We start from the raw sequence: 22,551 nt of genomic DNA on the forward strand, positions 1-22,551 counted from the left end.
TATCAATGATCCCCAGACAGGTCTTCTGATTGCCCAGAAATGGAGAAAAAGAGGGGTTACACAAAAAGAGTCCACAAGGAAGTAAAAGGTTTATGTTTTACTACTGAGCCCCAAGAACAAAAGTACAAATTACATACCTCAGGGGTTCCCCCCCCCATGTCAGTGGCCTTTGCCAGAATCTCTTTAAAGCAGGGGTGTCAAACTCCATTTCATTGAGGGCTGCACAGCAGGTTTGCGTTTGACTGGGAGGCTGGGGGGGGGGGGCAGCTTGATGTGATCAAATGCCATTTTTGCTAGTAATTTCTTTTGCTAGCACACTGCCAGTGAAAACGAAGCTCGTGCACGGCCCTCCTGAGCTCCATTTTCAATGGCAGAGGGAGCAGGCCTTCACTGTTTCCAGGGCGGCCCTGGAGGCCAGATCTAAGCACCCACAGGCCTTGAGTTTGACCCCTCGGCTTTAAAGCATGCTGTAGTTTACAACTGCTCTTGACCTGGCCTTCACATCCTATTGTTTCCTCAATGCACAGATCTTTGCATTCTCCATAAGATCCACAAAACTATTTTGACCAAATTCTTGTATTAGAAGGAGAATGTCAAGCAAACACCTCTCTCTTCTTTATTTGCATATTTATACAAGAGTTAAAGACAGGAATATATCCAATTTGCATCTGATTTTTTTTATCTATTCATATATACAAGCACATTAATTAATCTATCCTGACAGATCTTATACAAAATAATGTTGCTTTGTGGGTGGAATGCAGATTTCATTTCGACCTTGTACATTTTATGCTGTCACCATTACTTTTCATCATCTTCAATTATATGGTAGCACATTGGGGCAGGTATAACCAGTTCTGCTTCTTCAATGGATAATGGATGATACGTCTTAAGATATTGAAGATTGTTTGAAATAAAAGAAAAAGATAAAGCTGTGGATCTCAGGCGACCTTTCAGTGTTAACCCTTTTCCATAGTTTAATAAAAGTGCCATTAAAAAAAATACTGTTCTGATTCTAATTTCTACTTGTAAAACCCAATTTCTTCTTAGCGTCTGTAAATTATGTAGCATTTTAAGTAAGGTGATTATCCTTGCCACCAAAAGTACAGTATAATATTAAATGGAAAAGAAAGTTGGAGACCATATTTTGCCACTTGCTGTTTTAAACAGACATGTCTATCACACAGTTAGTGGGGTATTTTCTTCATTAATTCAAAAACTCCTTAGAAACTTATATTGGCAAGCAAAGTGAAAAAGATCCTGTTACACTACTGTATGACTAGTTCAATGCATCTCCCATTTGGGAATGTATCAATTATGCATTCAATGGAAGATGATACTGTAGGTCTCCCTGAGAATGTGATATAGGGTGATATATAAATATTTTAAATGAATCAAAAATTTAAAAATCAATAACTTGGGTAGGAAATTAGAAAAGAAATAGAAGATTTCAACTAGTACTGATAATAATAATAATAATAATAATAATAATAATAATAATAATAATAATAATAATATAGGGACAATTCTGAATTTATCAGAATAGTTGACTTTGACTAAGGTTCTACAATACTTTTGTTTCGTTGCAGTTCTGATACTCAGTATTAATTTGGAGAAGGTATTGTGTAGGAAAGAATTAGCTGATACAGTAAGTGTCCGTTTGAATAGGAAATTAGCCATGTTGGGAATATAATTTCAAAATCAGAAGCGGATAGAAAGGACCTTCCAAGGGAAAAAATGGTTATATTTTCAAACTTTAGAGGAATAGCTGACAAATATATTTAAGATACATATCTTATCTGGAAAATGCAGCAGTCTTTTGTAAAAACAACATTCTGGATGGCAAAGAGCTGCCTTTCCCTCCAAGCTTTGAGATTGGCGGAGTACAGAGTGGGAAGAGAGTGTTGTGGAATGCTTCGGGGAAATTTAGTTGTGGCACCAGGTTTCTCTACAGATAATCACAATTGAATGTTTAAGTTAGAAACTGTAGCAGTATTCTTATCAAAATTATTTGAGATAAATTTCTTCCTAACTTATTAAACAGAGGATCATATTTATTAAGGTGCTAATTGATCTTTAAAGTCTGACCGATTCAAGAACTATCTCTATTGTTACAAAGGTCTTCAACCATTAACATTTACCCTTTTGAAGGTGTTTCAGTTGGGTGAAAACTCTGTTGCTGAAGTAGTATTTTCTGCAATCGAGTTCGGGGCGGTTTACCTTAAGTTTGTATCTATTGTGTGCTCATGTATTGTTATGTTGAAGTAGTCATTGACATGCAGGGCATTATAGCAGATAATTTTATGTACTACACTTAGGTCAGACTGAAAGCAGCGCAGTTCTAAATTGTCTAAGCCCAAAATTTCAAGCCTGGTGGCATAAGGTATTCTGTTGTGAGCAGAGGAGTGGAAGACTCTTCTCATGAAATTTCTCTGGACTCACTCAATTCTATTAGTCCGATATACAATGCGGGTTCCAGACAGATGAGCTGTATCCGAGAATTGGTCAAGCAAATGTTTGTATGCTCTAGTTAGCAATACAATGTTTAGAAAATATTTACAAAATCTGAGAAGAGAAATATCTCCTCTTAATAGTTAGCTGATTTTAGCATTTTGTATATTTTGTAGTGATTTTACAGTATATTTTATTTATGATATTTTTAAATTTGGTGAGCCACCTTCAGTGCTTTAGCAAAAAAAAAAACCAATATAAATTGAATGAAAAAAATCCAATAAAGTAATAATTAAGACAAACCCAAAAATGCACAGATCCTGATCACACATCTCTCCCTCCCTCCCTCCCTCCCTCTCCCTCTCCCTCTCCCACTCTCCCTCCCTCCCACCCTCCCTCCCCCTCTCTCTCCCCCCATATGTATGTGTGGGTGGGTGGGTGGGTGGATGGATTGGTGGTGTGTGTGTGAGAAAAATAAATATAGAGTATTTTGTGCTAATCCTTTTTTTTTTCATTTAGTGTCAAGTTCTGCAAAACGTCTGCCTGTTGTAACTGGGGAAGTCCCTGGGAAAATCAAAATCTCCGTTTCCCAAGGTATTATAAAGAATTTACAAGATATTGATTCTGCATCTTCACAAGATCATATTCCAAAATTAGAAACAACTTTCCATACAGCAAGATATCCCTTAACTATTGATATTCAAACTCCATTCAAAGAAAGGGTGGTGCCTCAATCTTTTACGCCATCTATAGGAAAAATCTTTCCATTTGGTAAAATAAAAAATGGCACCCACGGAGCCTTCCTTCAAAAAAACGAAGCAGGAGCTGCTGAAAAACTTTCAGACTATAAACTGCAGGTTCAAGTGGATATCACAAGGAATACCTCCACTCAAGACCACATGGACACAAGGCTGCATGTTATTCAACAGAGCCATACCTCAACCAATCTGTCACCTTCTGGAAAATCTCTTGGGATTTCAGCTACCCAGACTAATTCTGACCATGGTTCTAAAGTAAAGTATTTGACACAGTCTGTGTGGACCACACCATTGCCGTCACTTTTCCATTGGAAAACATCATTTTCTCTTCATGTAAATCAAGGTAGTCAGGCACAAGGGAGCTCTGTGCAGTCAAGAATTTCAGGAAGGACTGCTTCATTCAGAAAGCCTTATGCCTCGGGTGTAAACCATTTGGTAATTGATTGGAGATCATTTAATAAGCGAGTCAACTGTGCAAATGTGCCTTGTTTCCCTGGTGTGTCCTGTGAATCAACAAAGCATCAGACATTCAAATGTGGACCCTGCCCCTATGGATACAGCGGTGATGGAATACAATGTTATGGTAAGAATTTTTTGAGGGGGGAGAAATTACTAGCACTGTCTATATCAATTAATGATTAATTATTGGGGGTATTAAGAATATTAACATTAGATGTGTCCTATTAAACACATGTAGCCTGGCACACCACATGCATTAATAGATTTAAAATTTTATTCCAACACTTGTGTTGAAAACTATGCGAAATAAATTACTAGAAGACAATCCAGTGACTAATTTAAGTTTTAATGTCAATCATCTCAGACTTTTTCATGCTATTCCCATATTAGCAATGAATATTTATCTATAATTGTTAAATGTAAGTAAATTGTATTTTGAGAGTGTCAACTAGAATCAAAGATGAGAGATATTCTTGTAGATTTTTTTTAGTTATATTTATGAAACTTTAATTCCTTTTTTTTAACCTTAATGAAAACAGCATTGTTTAAAATGGAATAGAATGGAATAGAATAGAATAGAATAGAATAGAATAGAATAGAATAGAATAGAATAGAACAGAACAGAATTCTTTATTGGCCAAGTGTGATTGGACACACAAGGAATTTCTCTTTAGTGTATATGTGAATGTGAATACTGTATATAGTTTGCCATATACAAACATATAGCAAATTGGGACAAATACATTGTAGGAGGGAGAAAAAATGGAATTCTTCAAAATTTAGATGTTTCAACATTTCAGCTACAGAATTATACGATCTGGCTAGAAATAGAATCTCTTGTCAATTAAAAAATATGGCATAAATGAACATATTACAATGCTCTGTACTTTTGTATTAAGTCGTACATACGGTAGGTAATATGTATGACTTAAAAAAACTTTGTTTTTGAATTCTATAAGTAATACTCTGAAGAGAATATTACTCTATCATTTAAAATGCTTCAGGGCACATAATCACAGTGCATATTTCTAAGAGAGAATATTTAATTGACTGGTTAAATTAAAAAATGAATTAAATGTTTTAAAAGACCACAGTGCTGAAACCCGTTTAATAATTTGGCAAAATGGCTCTTTCTTCTGTTGTTAGGGTTAGAGTTTAAATATTTTCCTCATGCTTTGATATTTTCAATTTGCTCATCTAACAAATTTGCCTAAATTTAAATCTATATATTAGGAGTATACAGTATATGGATCAACACACATAGACACACACACACACACACACACACACCACTTGCCATGGGAATAATTGGCAGCGATGTGACATTGCTGAAGTGACAAATTAATGCACTTCAATAACATTTCCTCTTTTTATCATTTTATAAATCTTTTTTTTTAAATAAAACATGGAAAAGATGTTTTAGAAAATATGGGTTCTATGAACCTCATCACTACAGAAATACTGTAAGTGTGAATTATGTTTCTTTATGCATACAGTTATGAAGGATGGTTATATGAACATGTGACTCTATGTGTTCTTCAGAGTAAAGAATATTGACCATATGTTGGCCTCATCGCTATCTCACTAATGACGTGATATATGAATGAGACCTTTGGGTTTTTTTTAAAATCTTCATTGCCAATTATATCACCTGATTGTGTGACTGCTATCTTATTTTGTTTCAACACAATTTTCTTCATGTTAAGAGTTGTCCAGAGATTTCACTAAATACTCAGTCTCCTAAAGAAAATCATTCTACTCCAAGCTGCTGATTTTAATTTCCATTTGGAAAAATGCAGACTTGTTACAATAATCAAATCATTACATCCATTAAGGTGGTTTGCCATTTATTTTATAAGATCTCTGATGCACTGGGATTTGCCCTTATTTTTCTCTAAGAATAACACAGATATAGAATAGGAAACACATTTTAGAACATAGCTTAGAAGATGGAAAGTATTTCTTGCATTTATTGATTTGAAGACGTTGGATGTGGTAAGAGACAAAGCAAAAGAAATGTTGAAAAATCAATCTTGTTAAAGGACACAGAATGTTGCCACTTAGTCTTGACTCAGATGTGACAAAAGTCATACTGAAAGCATTTCTTCATAGAAACATCCAACATAACTTCAAGGTTCAATTTAACCTCATTTAAATGGTTTTGCTAGGTGCACTGGACATAGACAGGAGAACAGTTTATTTTGTTAACTTTAATTGCTGAATCTGACACCCACAGCAATGCACAGTTAAAATGGGCTTATATTAATTCAACAGTCCCTAAATGCTTCTCTCTGCCTAATACTTAAAATGTATGATTTAAGTGCCATTTATTTTTATTCCATTTTTTTGCCCAGACTAGTTTGTGAAATACTTCTTCAAGGCAAGCTGAGAAAAGTATAGGTGGTATTGTATCACCTTGTTGTACATCTCGTTCTATGTTGATGTCCACTTTAATATCATTAAGGCAAATGGTTGCCATTGTTTTTTCATATATTGATTGTAGTAAGTTTCTGTAAGCAGGGTCTACACCTTGGTTGAACAATGCCTTAATCATTGCTTGCTAGAATACTGAGTCAAACGCCTTCTCATAATCAATGAAAGCCATGTACGGAGGCATGGTGTACTCATTGTGCCTTTTAATGACTTGCTGAACAACTTGGATATGATCCATTGTGCTGTGGCCCAGTGACGTGCGGTGAGGGATACCGTTGGTGAGGCAAGAGCGTGGCAGCGGCGAGAAGCAACGTCCCCGCCGCTGTGTCTGACAGGCGTCTCTTGTTTATGATGGACATAAACGCGAGATGCCTGTCAGACACAGCGGCAGGGGTGTTGCTTCTCGCCGCTGCCGCACTCTGCCGCCTCGCCCCCCGCCTCCTCTGTCCCCGCTGACATTCTTGGGAGCAGGTCGGGTGGCTGGCTGGCTGGGAAGAGAAGAGCGGTGAGTCTTTGTGCCGGCTGGCCGGCCAGGCAGAGAGCAGGTCGGGTGGGGGTGGCTGGCTGGCTTGCAGGGGAGGGACTCACCGCTCTTCTCCCAGCCAGCCAGCCACTCACCCCCACCCGACCTGCTCCCTGCTTGGCCGGCCGGCCAGCCGGCACAAAGACTCACCGCTCTTCTCCTCCCAGCCAGCCAGCCACCCACCCCCACCTGACAAGGGCTCACCGCTCTTCTCCTCCTCCTCGTCCTCCCTGCTCGGTGCTGGGCTTGCTGCTGAAGAAATGGCAGCTAGTGATCAAAGAAAAACCTCTCCAGAATCACCCTTGCACTTGCGCAGTCGCTCAAGTGCAAGACATGATTCGCTGCTCCCAGATCAGGAGGCGGGAGAATCAGTGCCTCTTTTGCATATTAAATCTTTTGCTTTTTAACTCCGCCTGAACTTTTAAAAGGCGAAAAATTCCTTAAGCAAAAGAGGCTCCGAGTTCTCTCGCCTCCTCCTAATTAACACTGAGAGCAGACACCAAGCCACTGTGACTTGAAATCTGGTAGCAACTATCCTGGCTTTAATTCATTAAAAAAAATATTTAAAACTCTTTCCTTTCTCTCAGGAGACTGGGGAGACTCCGCCTCCCTTGCCTCTAGTGACTGCACGTCCCTGCTGTGGCCACTTCTGAACCCTGCCTGTTCCTTTGGCTGTGCATCATTTAATGTTCCCAATATTCTTTTTGCTAATATCTTGTTGAAAACCTTGTAGATGACTGAAAGAAGGGTTATTGGACGATAGTTCTTGAAATCATCTTGGGCCCCTTTCTTGTGTATAAGAATCACTAAACCATTCTTCCATGCATCAGGTATTTTTTTCTTTTCTGAGGCATCTCGAGTACAGTTTTGCTAGTATCTTGTATAACTTATGACCACCAGCTTTCAGCATTTCAACTGTAACACAGTCATTGCCTGAAGCTTTGCTAGTTTTCACTTATTTTATGGCACTTGATACTTCCTTCGCTAGGATATCTGGTATTTCTTCTTTTGTGGATGTTGTTATATTTGAGTGATCCTGATCTTTGCATAGAAAGGTAATATTCCAATTATTTCTAACTTTTCCTGGCTTGTTCTACACACAAAGCCATCTTCACTGCAAAACCTTTTCTTGCATTTTTAAGCTTCCATTTTGCTCTATTAATCCCTTTGTTTTCTTCAGTTGCCTTTTTCACAAGCTTCACATTGAATTGATATGTTTCTTCTTGGATACATTTTTTTATGGTCTTGCAAAGTTCAACATACTTCAGTTTATTAGTGAAATTTCTTGTATTCTTCATTCTTTTTTCATTAAATCAATAGTTTCATCAGAGCTTTTTTGACTGTACAAAGTATTTTTCCAACAGTGCTATAGATGTAGCAGATTCAAGGATGTTTTTGACTAGTTATTCATGTTGGTCCATAATGGTCTTGCAACAGAGCAAAGCGATTTGATAGATTAATCTCAAAAATCACTATACTTCCCCAACACCTTATCACTCTATTCTTTATTTTTATTTTTGTTACATCTTTATCATTTTCATACAGCTTTTTTGACAGTCAATCTTCATTTTAACTTATATATTTTATGGTGACTTACTTCCAATGTTAACGCAATTGATGACTGTACAATCACAGAATATGGTTTTGTCACTTGACATGTTGTACTCAATTTCACTTGTCTACTTCGATGGACTCTTCCATGTCCATTTTTTGCTAGCCGTTTTCTTGTAAAATGAGTTCAAGATATACAATTCCTGCCCTTCAGCAAAATCTACTAGTCTGTCACCTCTATTATCTATTCACAACTTCCATGTGGACCAGTCACTTTTTCTCCAGTATTGTTCTTCCTATTCTTGCATTAAAGTCACCCATTATTATTTTGTATTGGCATTTTTCTTTGTCTTCAAGGTCAGCCACATCATTGTAAAACTCTTTGACCTCATCATCACTATAGCTTATTTTTGGCTGGTAAGCTTGGATGATTTGAAGCTTGTATTGTTTATTCAATTAAATGATGCATTGGACTGTCTCATGTATAGTTTCAAATTTTATTACACAGTCTTTCATCTTTTGTTTGATTTTGTTTTGTTTGGAAAAAAACTAACTCCGCCACTTTGTCCATCTTTGGTACATCTAGTGTATAATAAATGCCCAGTCCTAAAAAGTTCAACTAAGTCTTTGCCTTTTCGTTGTGTTTCACATAATCCAATGATATCCCAGTGCATATTGTTGAGTTCAGTCATCAGTTCTTCTAGTCGAGCATCTGTTTTCATAGTTCAAATGTTGATTTTTAATTTTAAAAAGCTAATATCATACTCATTTATTGACAATTGATAATTTAGATTATAAAGTGCAGTAATGCTTTTTAAAAAATGGCAGTCTTTCCACCACTGAATCTAATAGCCACTAAATTTCTATCCTTCCTTAATGTATATTGATTTTTTTATTTGTACATTTCACTATGTACAGCTGTGCATTTTAGTGCTGGTTAACATATAACAGGAACATTCTGGATCAATTCCTGAGTGCTCAGCACTCACATATCTGTGGAAAAAAATAATACACATTGGTCTGAAATCTAGCAAACACATTTTGTACTCACGCATATATATTTTCCCCTTAATATTTTCCACTTATATTCTATATAGAATAATTAAAAAACCATCACTCAAATCTGAGATTTTCAATAATTTCTCATACACACATATCCTACTGTTCTTTGCCATTGCAACAATTAATTTCTTAAAATATGAAATATTTTAATGAATTCATTTCCTCAGGTAAAAAAGTTCCAAGTTATAATTCAGATTTTTCTTTTCTTAGTAATTTTATGCATCCTTTGTTAGTAAGCACAAATATGTGTAATTTTTTAACTAAGCATTTTCTCTTGCACATCTTGCACCTGTGATAACTTCCTTCTTAGCTTTGTGTTCCAGAAATTGCAACTCAGATCAGGATCAGAAATTTGACTTAATCATATTTATCTAGATATAAATAGTGATACAAAACTACAAAATGGATCAATATTATAAATTTATAAATTGATTCTTGATGCATTAGGATTTCAAAGAACTATAGTCTAAATAAATGAGGATTCTTTGCTAGGCCAGTGGATGGGAAGAAATATAAGATACCGTATTTTCCAGAGTATAAGATACACTTTTTCCCTTCCTAAAAGAGACTGAAAATTTGGATGCATCTTATACTCCGAATATAGCCACTCCCACCTGCTGGTCCCTATTCTTCGGACTCTGTGCATCCTCTTCCTGGCTTCAGAGATTGCCATCAACAATGGCTTATGTTTTTGGGCTCTGCAAATTGCATTTTCAGCCTCCAAATGGGGCACATGGTAACCAAAATGGCTATCTGGAACAGCTGCTGCCTTCTCTTACCCCTTCCCCGCTTTGCCTGCTTTAGTCACTAGAGCTCCCTCCAAGGATCAGCTGTGCTTTTGAAACTGTTTTTCAGCCCAAAGATAAGCTAAGCAATCTTCCATGCTTTGCCTGCTTTTCTAATTGCTGCTTCCTCCAACAATCAGCTGTGCTTTAGAAGCACAGCCTCCATCATCCCCAACCGCAAACCAGCAAGCAAACTAATGTGCTGAAGCTGACCAGGCTAAGGACAAGCCAGATGAATACCTGGTAGCCAGAATTTATTCCCCTATTTTCCTCCCCCAAAACTAATGTCTGTCTTATATTCTGATCCGTCTTAAACTCCAAAAAATATGGTAATTATATTATAATTCACAACTAACTCTGATAATCAAGAAAATCAATTTTTATTATAAATACAAAGGAAATAATTGTATTTTATTCATACTTCTTTATCCTCCTGAAAAGAAGTACTCTATGGTGGATTTTAATAGTCAACTCACTAAATATACAAAAATAAGGATTATAAATACTTTCTGCAAAGGAAGATTAAATTAGGATAAATATTCATGGCTAGGGTAAATGTTATCCCAATAGTTGAACAGCTTCATCATGGGAAAGTTAATCTCTATAATAGGCTCTACAAGTGTGCCCAGTAAACAATGGTTGATTTTGCAGTACCAGTAGTATATGATTCTGTACCTTGTACAGGTTGGCAGCTTAGCTGGTAACGATTTGTACAAGCTGCTGTTTCTGCGCATTTTTCAAAGATAGTACCAGTTTAAATAGAATATGTAGTAATAATACCAATGAAGTGTAACCACGGCTTTGAGAATCAACACCAAATGTATTTAGCCCAGAAGCCTACCAGCCCTCTTATATTGTGAATTTGCTTTTTCAGAGGGAGAGTTATTCCATCTTCAAGGTCTCTTTTCCTATTTACCAAGAGTACCTTGGTTTCTCTGTTTTTAATTGAGTAGGTTCTTCCTTATCCTCCCAATTATCAGATTTAGGCAATGTTTAACATATTGATTGCTCTTTCAGTTAACTGATAAGGAGCAATACTGAAGACACCACACTCTAAATCTCTTTGTGACCTTCTCCAGCTGTTTAATGAATACAATGCAAGATAAGATGCAACCCTGCAGGACACCACAGGTCAACAGCCTACTGTTGAGCAATAATTCCATTATGTAAACTCCTGGCATCAGAGTGAAGCATTGTAAATCTTTCCCCCCCCCCCCAAAGATCAGGCCCCCAGTTGAAGCAGAAGAATTATGTGGTTGATGACAATGAACCCTTGAGAATTCCAAGGCGCTTAGCATTTCCCCAAAAATAATCAAAGCATCTTTATAATTGAATTAGAGCCTAATAATTAGAATCCTTCATAAGCATCTGGAGGGTGAAACTATCACCTTCTTGATCATCTTTCCCAGAAATGATATTTATGAGATAAGCCCATAGTTGGTTATTCAGGCCAGGAGTGTTCTTTTTCTTTTTCATTAGAAATCTTAGAAGTGCCTCCTACAGGCAGGGAGAAACAGATTTCATTTCAGCAAACATTGCTCATTTCAATTACCCATGTTATCCTAGCTAATTGAATTAAATAAATAAGATCTTACGTAACTTAGTGCATGCCTATATAAACTACTCTTCCTGTGGTATTTGTGAGAATGATTTGAACCCATCTAAAACTATGTATAACATTGGTTTCACATAGTTATTCTGCACTTTCAAATCATCAATCCCAGCCAAACAGAATATGCTGGGCCAGCTACTACTAATGGAGACAAATTTATGGCTGTCAAAGAAGACATGAAATCCCAGATTGTTCTTGATTGGACGATGTCAGCATGCACATTATAATCCTCCTGGACAAGAAACCCCATATAATCTAAGAACATATTAGAGATTATTCATTCATTTATATTATTATTTTAGAAATAACCTAATGTATGCACTACACTTCCTCCTCCTATTTTCCCCATAATAAAAAAAAAACCCTTTGTGGTGGCTTGGGCTAAGAGAGAGTGACTGCCCAAAGTCACCCAGCTGGCTTCCACGGCTAAGGTGGGACTTGAATTCATGGTCTCCTGCTTTGCAGCTTGGTACCTTAACCATTACACCATCTTGATTTCCTCCTATAGGCTGCAATGGGAATGAAAGGGCAGTTAATCATCAACACTCCTATTCTTTCTTGCAATAATCTTCTTGTTCTTTCCTACCATATTTAGATTTGCCTTGTTCAATCACAGAATATATTTTGTTCTTCACTTTCCCCAGAGTGTATTCTTCATGCAGTCTACAATATTTCTCCCACACTTTCCTAGTACCCAGAAAAAAAATGTGGTGCAAAGAAGTAACAAGAGGGTTACCTGGGCAGAGATAATTTCAAACCCCAGACATCTGATGCGCTTAATCAAAAACTGATCCTGTGAGAAATCTGTTTTCCACAGGTAACACTAAGGCAAGCAATGGCAGGCAGCAGCTAAATGAGACAGCACAGTTTCATTTTCATACTCTCTGGCCCAAATGGCAGCTTTATTTTTAGTGTCCACTTACTGGGAGCTGTTAGTAGCTAACTAGAACACAGTAACTACAATTTAAGTCATACTTAGAAATAGTATGGGCACGCCATGCACGTGCAGAGAAGTGCCAAATGCTTAAAGCAAAGGTAAGGAGCTTGGGCAGGTGGACCCTCCAGAGCACCGTACCGGAATGGTATCTGGTGTTCCGGTAAGGCTCCGGTACACCCGTACTGGGACGTACCGCCTGCACTCAAATAGAATGGGCACTCCTCATTTGTATGAGAAGAGAAGAGAATAACAGAGTTGGAAGGGACCTTGGAGGTCTTCTAGTCCAACCTTCTGTTTAGGCAGGAAACCCTACATCACTTCAGACAAATGGTTATTCAACATCTTCTTAAAGACTTCCAGTGTTGGGGCATCCACAACTTCTGGAGGCAAGGTGTTCCACTGATTAATTGTTCTAACTGTCAGGAAATATATCCTCAGATCTAAGTTGCTTCTATCCTTGATTAGTTTCCACCATTGCTTCTTGTTCTACCTTCAGATGCTTTGGAGAATAGTTTGACTCCCTCTTCTTTGTGGCAACCCCTGAAATATTGGAACACTGCTATCAGTGTTTCCTTCTTTTCATTAAACTAGACATACACAGTTCCTGCAATCATTCTTCATATGTTTTAGCCTCCAGTCCAGTGGTGGGTTCCAGATTCCATTCCAACCGGTACTGGTGTCACCCACATGGACGTGCGCTGGGTGCATGCATCATGCTTGCCTGCGACGCTTCTGCAAGCCTCCGCAACGCTCCAGCTGCTTGGCAGAGTGTCGGCCAGGCGCCGTACGCAGCATGCACATGCGCAGAGGTGCATAATGCTTAAAGCAAAGGTAAGGAGCTCGGGTGGGTGGGTGGGCCCTCCAGAGTACCATACCGGAACGGTATCCGGTGCTCCGGGCAGGCTCCAATACACCCGTACTGGGCCCTACCATCTGCAACCCACCACTGCTCCAGTCCCCTAATCATCTTTATTGCTCTTCTCTGCACTCTTTCTAGAATCTCAACATCTTTTTTACATCATGGTGACCAAAACTGAATGCAGTATTGCAAATGTGGCCTTACCAAGGCATTATAACACTTTATAATGCATTAACACTTCACATGATCTTGATTCTTTTCCTTTGTACTTATATTGTTCAAGTCACTGGGAAAACATATTTTGCTACCATTTGACCAACATCTATATAATCTATTGCAACTCCTTATATTTTTCCATTCAGTTAAGGTGTACAGCCTTTTTCACTGGCTCAAAATATGAAATGTTCTTGATTATGCAGCTACTATAAATCTGATAATAAATTACGATTCAGTTTGAATTTGTACTTTGATGCAAAGAGTAGATTTGATTCAAATTTGCAATCTGATGAATGTGATTCAATTCAAGGGCCTATGTGCCTGTGCAGAAGTCCATCAGGTTTTCTGAATGACTGAAAGACAGTGAATAGAGCTGATTTGATTATTCAGTTCAAAGAGGTAATTTTATGAAATCATCTTAAAATCACATGTGTCAATGAAAGCTTTGCACAAACTTAGCAATTAGTCACCTCCAGATGAGTTGGATAGCACACAAACTTAATAAATAAACGTGACCTGACAAATGCGTGCACGACAATAGAGCGCTGACAAAACCGCGGCGAGAGAACCGCGATGTCATAAATGCTCCCACAACAGTGCGCCGACAAAACCGTGTTCACAAAAGCGTGATTTAAGTTAAGGTAAGGTTTAGGGTTAGGGTTAGGGTTAGGGTTAGGGTTAGGGTTACTAGAGTTATTAGTTGTTTGTTGAAGGCGCGCTTTTGTTGGCACGCTGTTGTTGGCGCGCTTCTGCATGCATTCATCAGTGCGATTTCGACCTCGCGGTTTTCTCGCCACGGTTTCGTCGGCGCGCTTTTGTCAAGCGTGCATTTGTCAGTGAACCATAAATAAATACTTATGCTAGACATTGATAAATAATTTACTTCGGTTACTATTCACCATGTATCATTCCTGTACAATATAAGTCTATTTTAAATTATGGGATGGTAACAACAGCAGTGCCTGTGATCAATAATTTTATAAAACTCTAATGAGATGTATTTATTCAAGTAAATTCAGCTTATTTATTCAAGTAAATTCAGAAGCTGAAGACTGGTTTGCCTTACCATTTTCTAATGGCATTATAATATGAGAACAAGAATAGCTTAAAAAAAAAAAAAGCTATGGAAGTCAAGGCCAGGGAATAAAATGTGTCTATAACTATAAAGTCATTTATCCAATTAAATTATATTTTTTGGAAAACCTTATAGATATTTTTCATACATCTTTCTTACCTTATAATCAATTGCCACATGGAAAGTTTGGAGGCAGGCAAGAAGAAGCAGGCAGGCAAAGATCACAGAAGAAAGCTTAGCTTCTCTTTGTGAAAGTATATGTAATAATAACACAATAACTGGATTCCCCATTGAGTTTCCTTGTGGGAAGCTGGCAGTGAGCTTTCCCCTTTCCTCCCTCCCTAGAATTCCTGCTGGCTTCCCCATTTACTTTCCTTGTGGGAAGCTTGCAGGCACAACATCAGTGGGGAAACCAGCAGAATTGCAACTCCTAGGGAAGCAGCTAGGTAAGTGGCAGTGGTGTTGAAGCAAACCAACTTCCCCAACTTCAATTCATGGGAATTGGGAATGAGTCCCAGCATTTTGGGTATCTTTTGAGTTATCTTGGTTCAGAGATAGGTCAGTGATAGAATATAGATCAACAGGATTCTCATTATGTTACAGTCAATCTATTCTAAATTCAGTTATCATTTTTCTGTTCTTTTGTATAGCACTTTGCAATCCACTGTGTGAAAATGGAGGGACCTGTATCAGTCACAATATCTGTTCCTGTGCATATGGATTTGTTGGTTCAAGATGTGAAACACGTAAGTATACTATTATGCGTATGTAACTTTAGCAATCTTCCCACATTTTGATAGCTAATAAATAATACAAGAAAGAAGAATGCAAACTTTACACAACAACAGCAATAATAATAATTGGGGAGGACTCAATAGGTAGATAAAAATGCTAAATCCAATCTTAGCATCTGGCTGACTGTGTGACAGACCATAATTCTGATATTATTTTAAATCAAATCTAATCTAGTATGCAACATGTAACTCAGTATTTCAATATTAATAAATATATTTAATGCTCAGTAACATCATATCCGATGTTGTGCTTTCTAAAAGCACATTAACACCATAAAATGTATTCAATCTTTTTCAATACTTACTTTGTAACAGCTCTGTTGCAGAGAAACATTGTTTATATTAATGTTTGCAAAATTCAAAGCATTGAAAAAAATACATTAAAATACTGAGAATATAAAGGACGGGGGGGATTGCCATTAAGAGTCAAGTTATTGTTCAACATGTATACTAATATGTTAATAGCTTTAAGATAATCTGTCTTTAAAACTAGTCACAATTTAATAGTACACATATTTTGCACTATCTAAACTACAAATCCGGGTCAGTGACTGACTATCCTGTTATCCTTGATCATTTTTTAAAAACACCTCTCTGCAAAGATATCTACAATAGGTTTAAAAGAAATTTCTGTGTGAATCAGGTTTTTTTAAAAGCTGTTCATTAAGAAATTAAGGGTTTACATGACATTTGAATTTTGGTTTTAATAACATAGTCCTTGAGAAGCTCTCAATGGCTGCCCTGGATTTCAATCAGCATAAGTTAGGGCAAAATTCAGGTGCTAATAATTGGTACAATTGACCTTGCCTTAATTTGTTTTTCAGTGGTTTGTAATAAGCATTGTCACAATGGTGGGGAATGTGTAGCACCAGATGAATGCCAATGCAAGGCTGGATGGAGTGGTCCTTTATGTGAAACAGGTATATGTTACTAAAAAATTCCATGAAAACACATTATATGATAATTTCCTTAAAGGCATAGCATGCAACTTCTGTAACACATTTATTTGGGGCTGATATTAAATTCTCCGACAAGCAGCTGGAGCATCGCAGAGGCGTCACAGGAGGTAAGGATGCATACACACATGTGTGCACATGCTGCACGCATTCATGGGGTGGACGCTGAGCCCCGTTGCACTGTACCAGTTGCAATGAGATCCAGAACCCACCACTGCATCAAAGAGTTCAATAATTATAGCTCTTTACATCTCCCGGTTATTAGCAGCAGACATTTCTAATGCAGTAGACATTTCGTAGTCTAGTTTTCTTGCTTTCACCAACAGCTAAATGTGAAGCCAAAGTAGTGATTCAATCTTAGGACAACCTGTGGCCTCTGAAGCTTCTGTTGGGGACCTTCAAACATTCTTACCAATGTAATAGTAAGATATTATAATATGACAGTAATATTATTACATGATAGAAGGAAAATGTTTTATAATACAATTGAAGAGTAATAATTTTAACAGTAATAGTTTTAATGAAATAGAAACAAATGAAATTAAGCATGTAATTTTATGTTAGCTGAAAACCTATGACTTATTGGATCTATGCTTCCTGGAATATAGAATCCAGCAAATTATTCTAAGAAAAATACAACACTTGGCCCCAAAGTATTGTTATGCATCCCAAACTCTTAAGGAAGGACCCTAAGTGGAAAAGCACATGCTATGAAGATTTTTGTAAACTGTAATTAGCACTCCTAAATAATGCTGCAAATATGGGGGTGTCCCCCCCAAAAAAAATCTACAAATCACTATAAATAAAGATGTGTGGGTTCTTTTAACCTGCAAACTGCACTCGGTGGAAGCTACACTTTAATGCTAAATCTGATTTCATTCCATTTTACTTTTGTTAACACCATTTATGAATTGACAAAAACTGCTTCTTCCCTATCACATAGAAACATACTGCAGTGGCCATTGGGGAGGGGGGCTTGTGATGTTAAAGCGTTCCAGAGTTTGCATTTTTACCAAAGTCAGGGGTGAAATAAATGGAATCAGGGTTAGGATCTGGTAAAAACTGAAGCAGAGCAAGTCCTGATGACAAGTTTACACAAGTTGAAGTGCACCAAGGAAGCCAAGCACACAAATCATAAACAACACCCAAGCAGTGATTCAATAAACCTCCTGCTTCCTGCTGGGACCACTTTTTTGAAATATTAACCACCTAACTGGCTATAATGTAACATTAGTGTCCTGTCTTCATAAATCTCAGGTTGGCATCATGGCATCAACTATATTCAATATTTCACTTTCTGATTGATATGAAAAGAGGAAAAAATATGTCTATATGGTCAGTCTATCCCTGTAGGGATTATTAGTGTTAATATTATTTCTGTCCTCCTTTTTTCATCATATTTCTACTGTGGGGAGAGGGAAGCAGCTTTCTTAATGACTACATTCCAAGGAAACAATTGCAAGTTGCTTTTCTAATTGGCTACATTATGCAACAAAAATGTAATAAAAGCTGAATGCTGAGTGGAGTAAAAGGTTTATACACATTTTAGGTTGTTTTTGTCAGTTTATATGAATAACCCTTAAGAATTATATTTACAGGTGTAGCAGCTTGTATATCCAAGTCAAATAAGGACCAATTTGCATTAATGTACTTAAATATTAATAGTGCTCATGGCATTTTGCTTCAATTAGTTTTCACTGAAAGTATTGCACATTGACTAACATACAAACACAGAAATATGCATACAGGTATCATAAAAGTACTAATTTCTAATTGTACAATTCAAACAAATTAATGTACTTCATAGATTTGCTCAGATCACTAAATAAACATTGAATAAAAATTGAAATATATATTTATAATCCAATTAATTTTATCCTCAAACTAACAAAGCAACTCCCATTTCTCTTAAACTGTTTTGTCTTATTCAAGACAAGGCAACATGGATGATTTTATTGTACATGAATGCCAGTTTATATTATTTATAGATTTGACTGAATACTCATTTTTACAGCATTGGTAAAATACAAAGCATAAACTTCATGCTATGAACCAGTAAATAGTAGTCAAAATATCATGGACTTCAGTGTCATAACATTTACAACAAATTGAAAAGGTGTTACTGCTTCTACAATGGACAGAAAAGGTGAGAGAAAAAGCAGAGAAGAAATTTGTCTCAAAGTGCCTCAGTAATAGAGATGCACCTGGAGAAGCAGATTGCAAAACAAACATTAAACTAAATATTACTGTGATTCTAGGAGAAAGCATGTCTCATTGCTCACTGAACCATTGCTTAAAACAGAATTATACTGCATTCTTAATAAAAAAAAAAATAGTGAGAGAGCAAAGAAGAATATTTTATATTTTCCTCCTTACCTGAAATAAGTTTTTATTTTGTTTTCTCTTGGGACAGCCATTTGCAAACCCATTTGCCTAAATGGTGGGACCTGTATTCGCCCAAATATATGTGCTTGCCCATTTGGTTTCTTCGGGCTTCAGTGTCAATCTGGTAAGATGAAAAAAATAAATTCTAATGATTAAATATTGTTTCCCTTCCCTAAAAGAATATTGTACATTCTTTCCCATTATTTGTTCCAGCTTCACTTTCATTCAAAACAAACCATGTGCTGGCATATTGTTTATATGAAATACATAGTAAGATGTTAATTGAAATAGTGCTATATATCGAGTTTCCCTGTATTATTTTTAAAGACAGAAAGGCATATATGTAAATAATGTATTGAGCCTATCATAGCAAAAAAAGTTATTCATAATGAACTCAATTTTAAAATATATGTTGGCAAAATATCACAATATACAGTACTTTACTATATCAGTACATTCAATATTGTAAGTGAGAACACTTGATAGGCACTATATTACTTTAAATGAAAGTAAAAGGGATGGATAGATGGCAAGTTTCCTTTTTGTTCTATCAGCCAGGAGATAAATTCTTCTTAACTGGTTTGCATGTACTGTTTCTCCCCATGCACAGATTCTTTCTAATAATCTGATATAAATTGCTGTTATACCTATAATTTTCTTAATCTAATATAATTACAGGACTGTTAACAGTTCAAAATATGTTACACATTTACTGGTATAATTTGTTTGTATTGCAGCAATCCATACAGTAATTTCTTCCTGGTCAATACAACATAGATTTTTTTTTAATGTGAGATGTATTAAATTATATTATGGTCAAGGATGAGATAATTTTGCACTCCATACTTTGGTTTCTTCTGGTTTGCTCTATTCTAATGAAATACACCTTAAGAAATTTCCTGACAGTAAGAACAATTAAACAGTGGACTCAGTGGTGGGATTTAAACAATTTACTACCTGTTCTGTGGGTGTGGCTTGGTGGACGTAACATAGCTTGGTAGTCATGACTTGGTGGGCGTGACAGGGGAAGGATACTCTAAAATCTCCATTTCCTCCCCATTCCAGGAGAAGGTTACTGCAAAATCCCCATTCCCTCCCAAACAGCTGGGACTCAGGAGACAGAGAATAGATGGAGGCGGGGCCAGTCAGAGGTGGCATTTACCGGTTCTCCAAACTACTCAAAATTTCCACTACCGGTTCTCCAGAACTGGTCAGAACTTGCTGAATACCACCTCTGAGTGAAATGGTTTGCCTTCAGAAGTTGTGAATGCTCCAACACTGGAAATTTTCAAGAAGAGACTTGATAGGCATTTGTCTGAAATGGTATAGGGTTTCCTGCTTGAACAGTGGGTTGGACTAGAAGACCTCCAAGGTTCCTTCCAACTCTGTTATTCTGTTCTGTTAAGAAGGAAACTTTTGATAAGTAAACTTTTGCCATTTCGTATCCTGAAAGAGTGAAAACAGTGCCAGCCCTGATAGTAACAGGTAACTGCCATTTGTCACTGATTCTGTTAAGTATCTATCAGAGATTTTACAGTTAGTTCCAACTGCTTTTCACTTTCTCATTTAAATTATTTTTTTCTTACCAGCAACTTTTGGAAAACTATGTTTTATCATCATATTTTTAGTGATTAAAATATTCCAATCATTGAATTCCACATAACCTTATTACATCTAATCGGGTCTATGATCTACATATAAACAAATTAATGTCTCATTAAATACTCATTAATACTGGTTTAAATTATCTTATTGCAATTTTTTATTTTGTAATTATTGTATTTTTTTTAATTGTGTGGGTTCTTTTAAAAAGGGTATTGTTTCTTAGCTGTCTGAGAGGAGGGGGAAGATGAGGAATTAAAGTAAAACAGTAATTGTAACAGGAGTAATACAATACAATATAATTATTACGATAATACTGTAGTAATGATGTTGATTTTCATTGAAAGCCTAAAATAGAAATCTTAAATGAATAACCTCAAAGGAAGTTTGATTGAGATCCCTTCTAAGTACCACAAACGTAACATTGCACTGTAAATCTAACACCTAAATACATTTATTTATTCCAGAAATCTCTTAAACTCCAGTAATATCATCTTTGATAAAAGGCTGTATAGCTGCTACCCTATATTTGTTTACCTGAAAGTGGGGTAAATATATATAATGGGACTTTTTTCTTACTAGACTTATATAAAAATAAAGTTTTCCCTGTCAGTCATGCCTGACTCTAGGGTACGGTGCTCATTTCTGTTTCTTGGCCAAGGGAGCCAAGACAATTTCCATGGTCATGTGGCAGCAAAGGTGCAGAGAATGCTGTTACCTTCCCACCAAAGTGGTACCTATTAATCTACTTGCACTTGCATGATTTCAAGCTGTTATGTGGGTAGGTGCTAAGCTATGTTTTGTGCAATCATGGTGAAGGTAGTAGTGGTGGTAGTGGTGGTGGTGGTGGTGGTGGTGGTTGTGGTGGTGGTGGTGGTGGTGGTGGTGGAGGAGGAGGAGGAGGAGGAGGAGGAGGAGGAGGAGGAGGAGGAGATATTACTAAATACAAAGACCTGCAAATAGAAATACTATGACTGTGGCAAAAGAAAGCAAAAGTGGCAGTAGTACCAATAATCGTAGGTGCCTTGGACAAAATCCCAAAACAATTGGACTACCACCAGCATTGACAAAAACACCGTTAGTCAATTGCAAAAGGCAGCTTCACTCCAAACAGCTTACATCCTGCAACAATATCTGTAACCCCATCAAACAACATCTGCCTATCCCATGTCCTTGGCAAGGACTCAATAAGTGGTCAAAAATGCCAAATCTAGTCTCAATATCTATCTCGCTGTGCAACAAATCATAATAATAAATAATAATAATAATAATAATAATAATAATAATAATAATAATAATAATAATTGCATAATTGGCACAATACCCCATAAGGTATGGTGGCTGAGGTCATAGAGTCAACTGAATTGAAAGAAAACAACCCGCATTCTCGCTTTTCTTCCTATATACAGCTATGCTAGAATAATGAAAATCCTCTGATGGGAGGGCTTCCTTGAGAAATCAGATTCTATCAGTAATCTGTAATCCTAAATATCATCATGGGCACGGTACTACCAAGGCCCTGTGCTATAGCATTAGGCTGCTGAGGTCTATTTTGCAATTTCTGTCCTATTACCAATAACCTTGGTTTATTTGTTTGCATTGTAATTAGCATTCTGCAATCCTCCTTGTAAGAACAAAGGGCTATGTATGAGAAACAACCTCTGCTCCTGTATGGAAGGTTATGTTGGAGGAAGATGTCAGAAAAGTAAGTTTTTCCGCTTTGCTTTAACTTTCCAAATATCTCTTGCCTTAGAAATACTTTATGACCTAGGGAGGTTTCTTATTGCAAGCATATTAAACAGGACCCTTTGCTCAGATTAATCTTCTAATCTTTCATTTTTACATCATGGCACGTATATCAGTAAATTTACCACAAAAGGCATTATTTCTATTTACTGGAGGCTTTCCTATATTATATCTCAGTACATTAATGGCGCTAACATTGCATCAAAGGCAAGAAAAGGTTTAAGCCACTTTGGATCTGATCCTGTCTATGTATACATTTAAATTCATTCCAGTTTAATAGAGAAAATCTGTATGAGAGATAAACTAATTAGATGAATTAAAGTTAGTCAGGAAAGTTGTTAAAGCCC

General features: G+C 36.8%; 1 protein-coding gene across 1 annotated transcript in view; it reads left to right on the top strand.

Annotated features, from left to right (window-relative positions):
• VWDE (von Willebrand factor D and EGF domains) overlaps positions 1–22,551 on the top strand; it is a 352,344-nt gene that overhangs the window by 301,777 nt on the left and 28,016 nt on the right. The window contains exons 23-27 of the mRNA XM_032236897.1: positions 2,971–3,792; positions 15,372–15,467; positions 16,340–16,435; positions 18,885–18,980; positions 22,068–22,163. Coding sequence (XP_032092788.1) covers positions 2,971–3,792; positions 15,372–15,467; positions 16,340–16,435; positions 18,885–18,980; positions 22,068–22,163 — 1,206 coding nt within the window. The remainder of the gene's footprint in view (positions 1–2,970; positions 3,793–15,371; positions 15,468–16,339; positions 16,436–18,884; positions 18,981–22,067; positions 22,164–22,551) is intronic.

This window comes from Thamnophis elegans, chromosome 1 (assembly GCF_009769535.1).
Source record: "Thamnophis elegans isolate rThaEle1 chromosome 1, rThaEle1.pri, whole genome shotgun sequence".
NCBI lineage: Eukaryota > Metazoa > Chordata > Lepidosauria > Squamata > Colubridae > Thamnophis > Thamnophis elegans.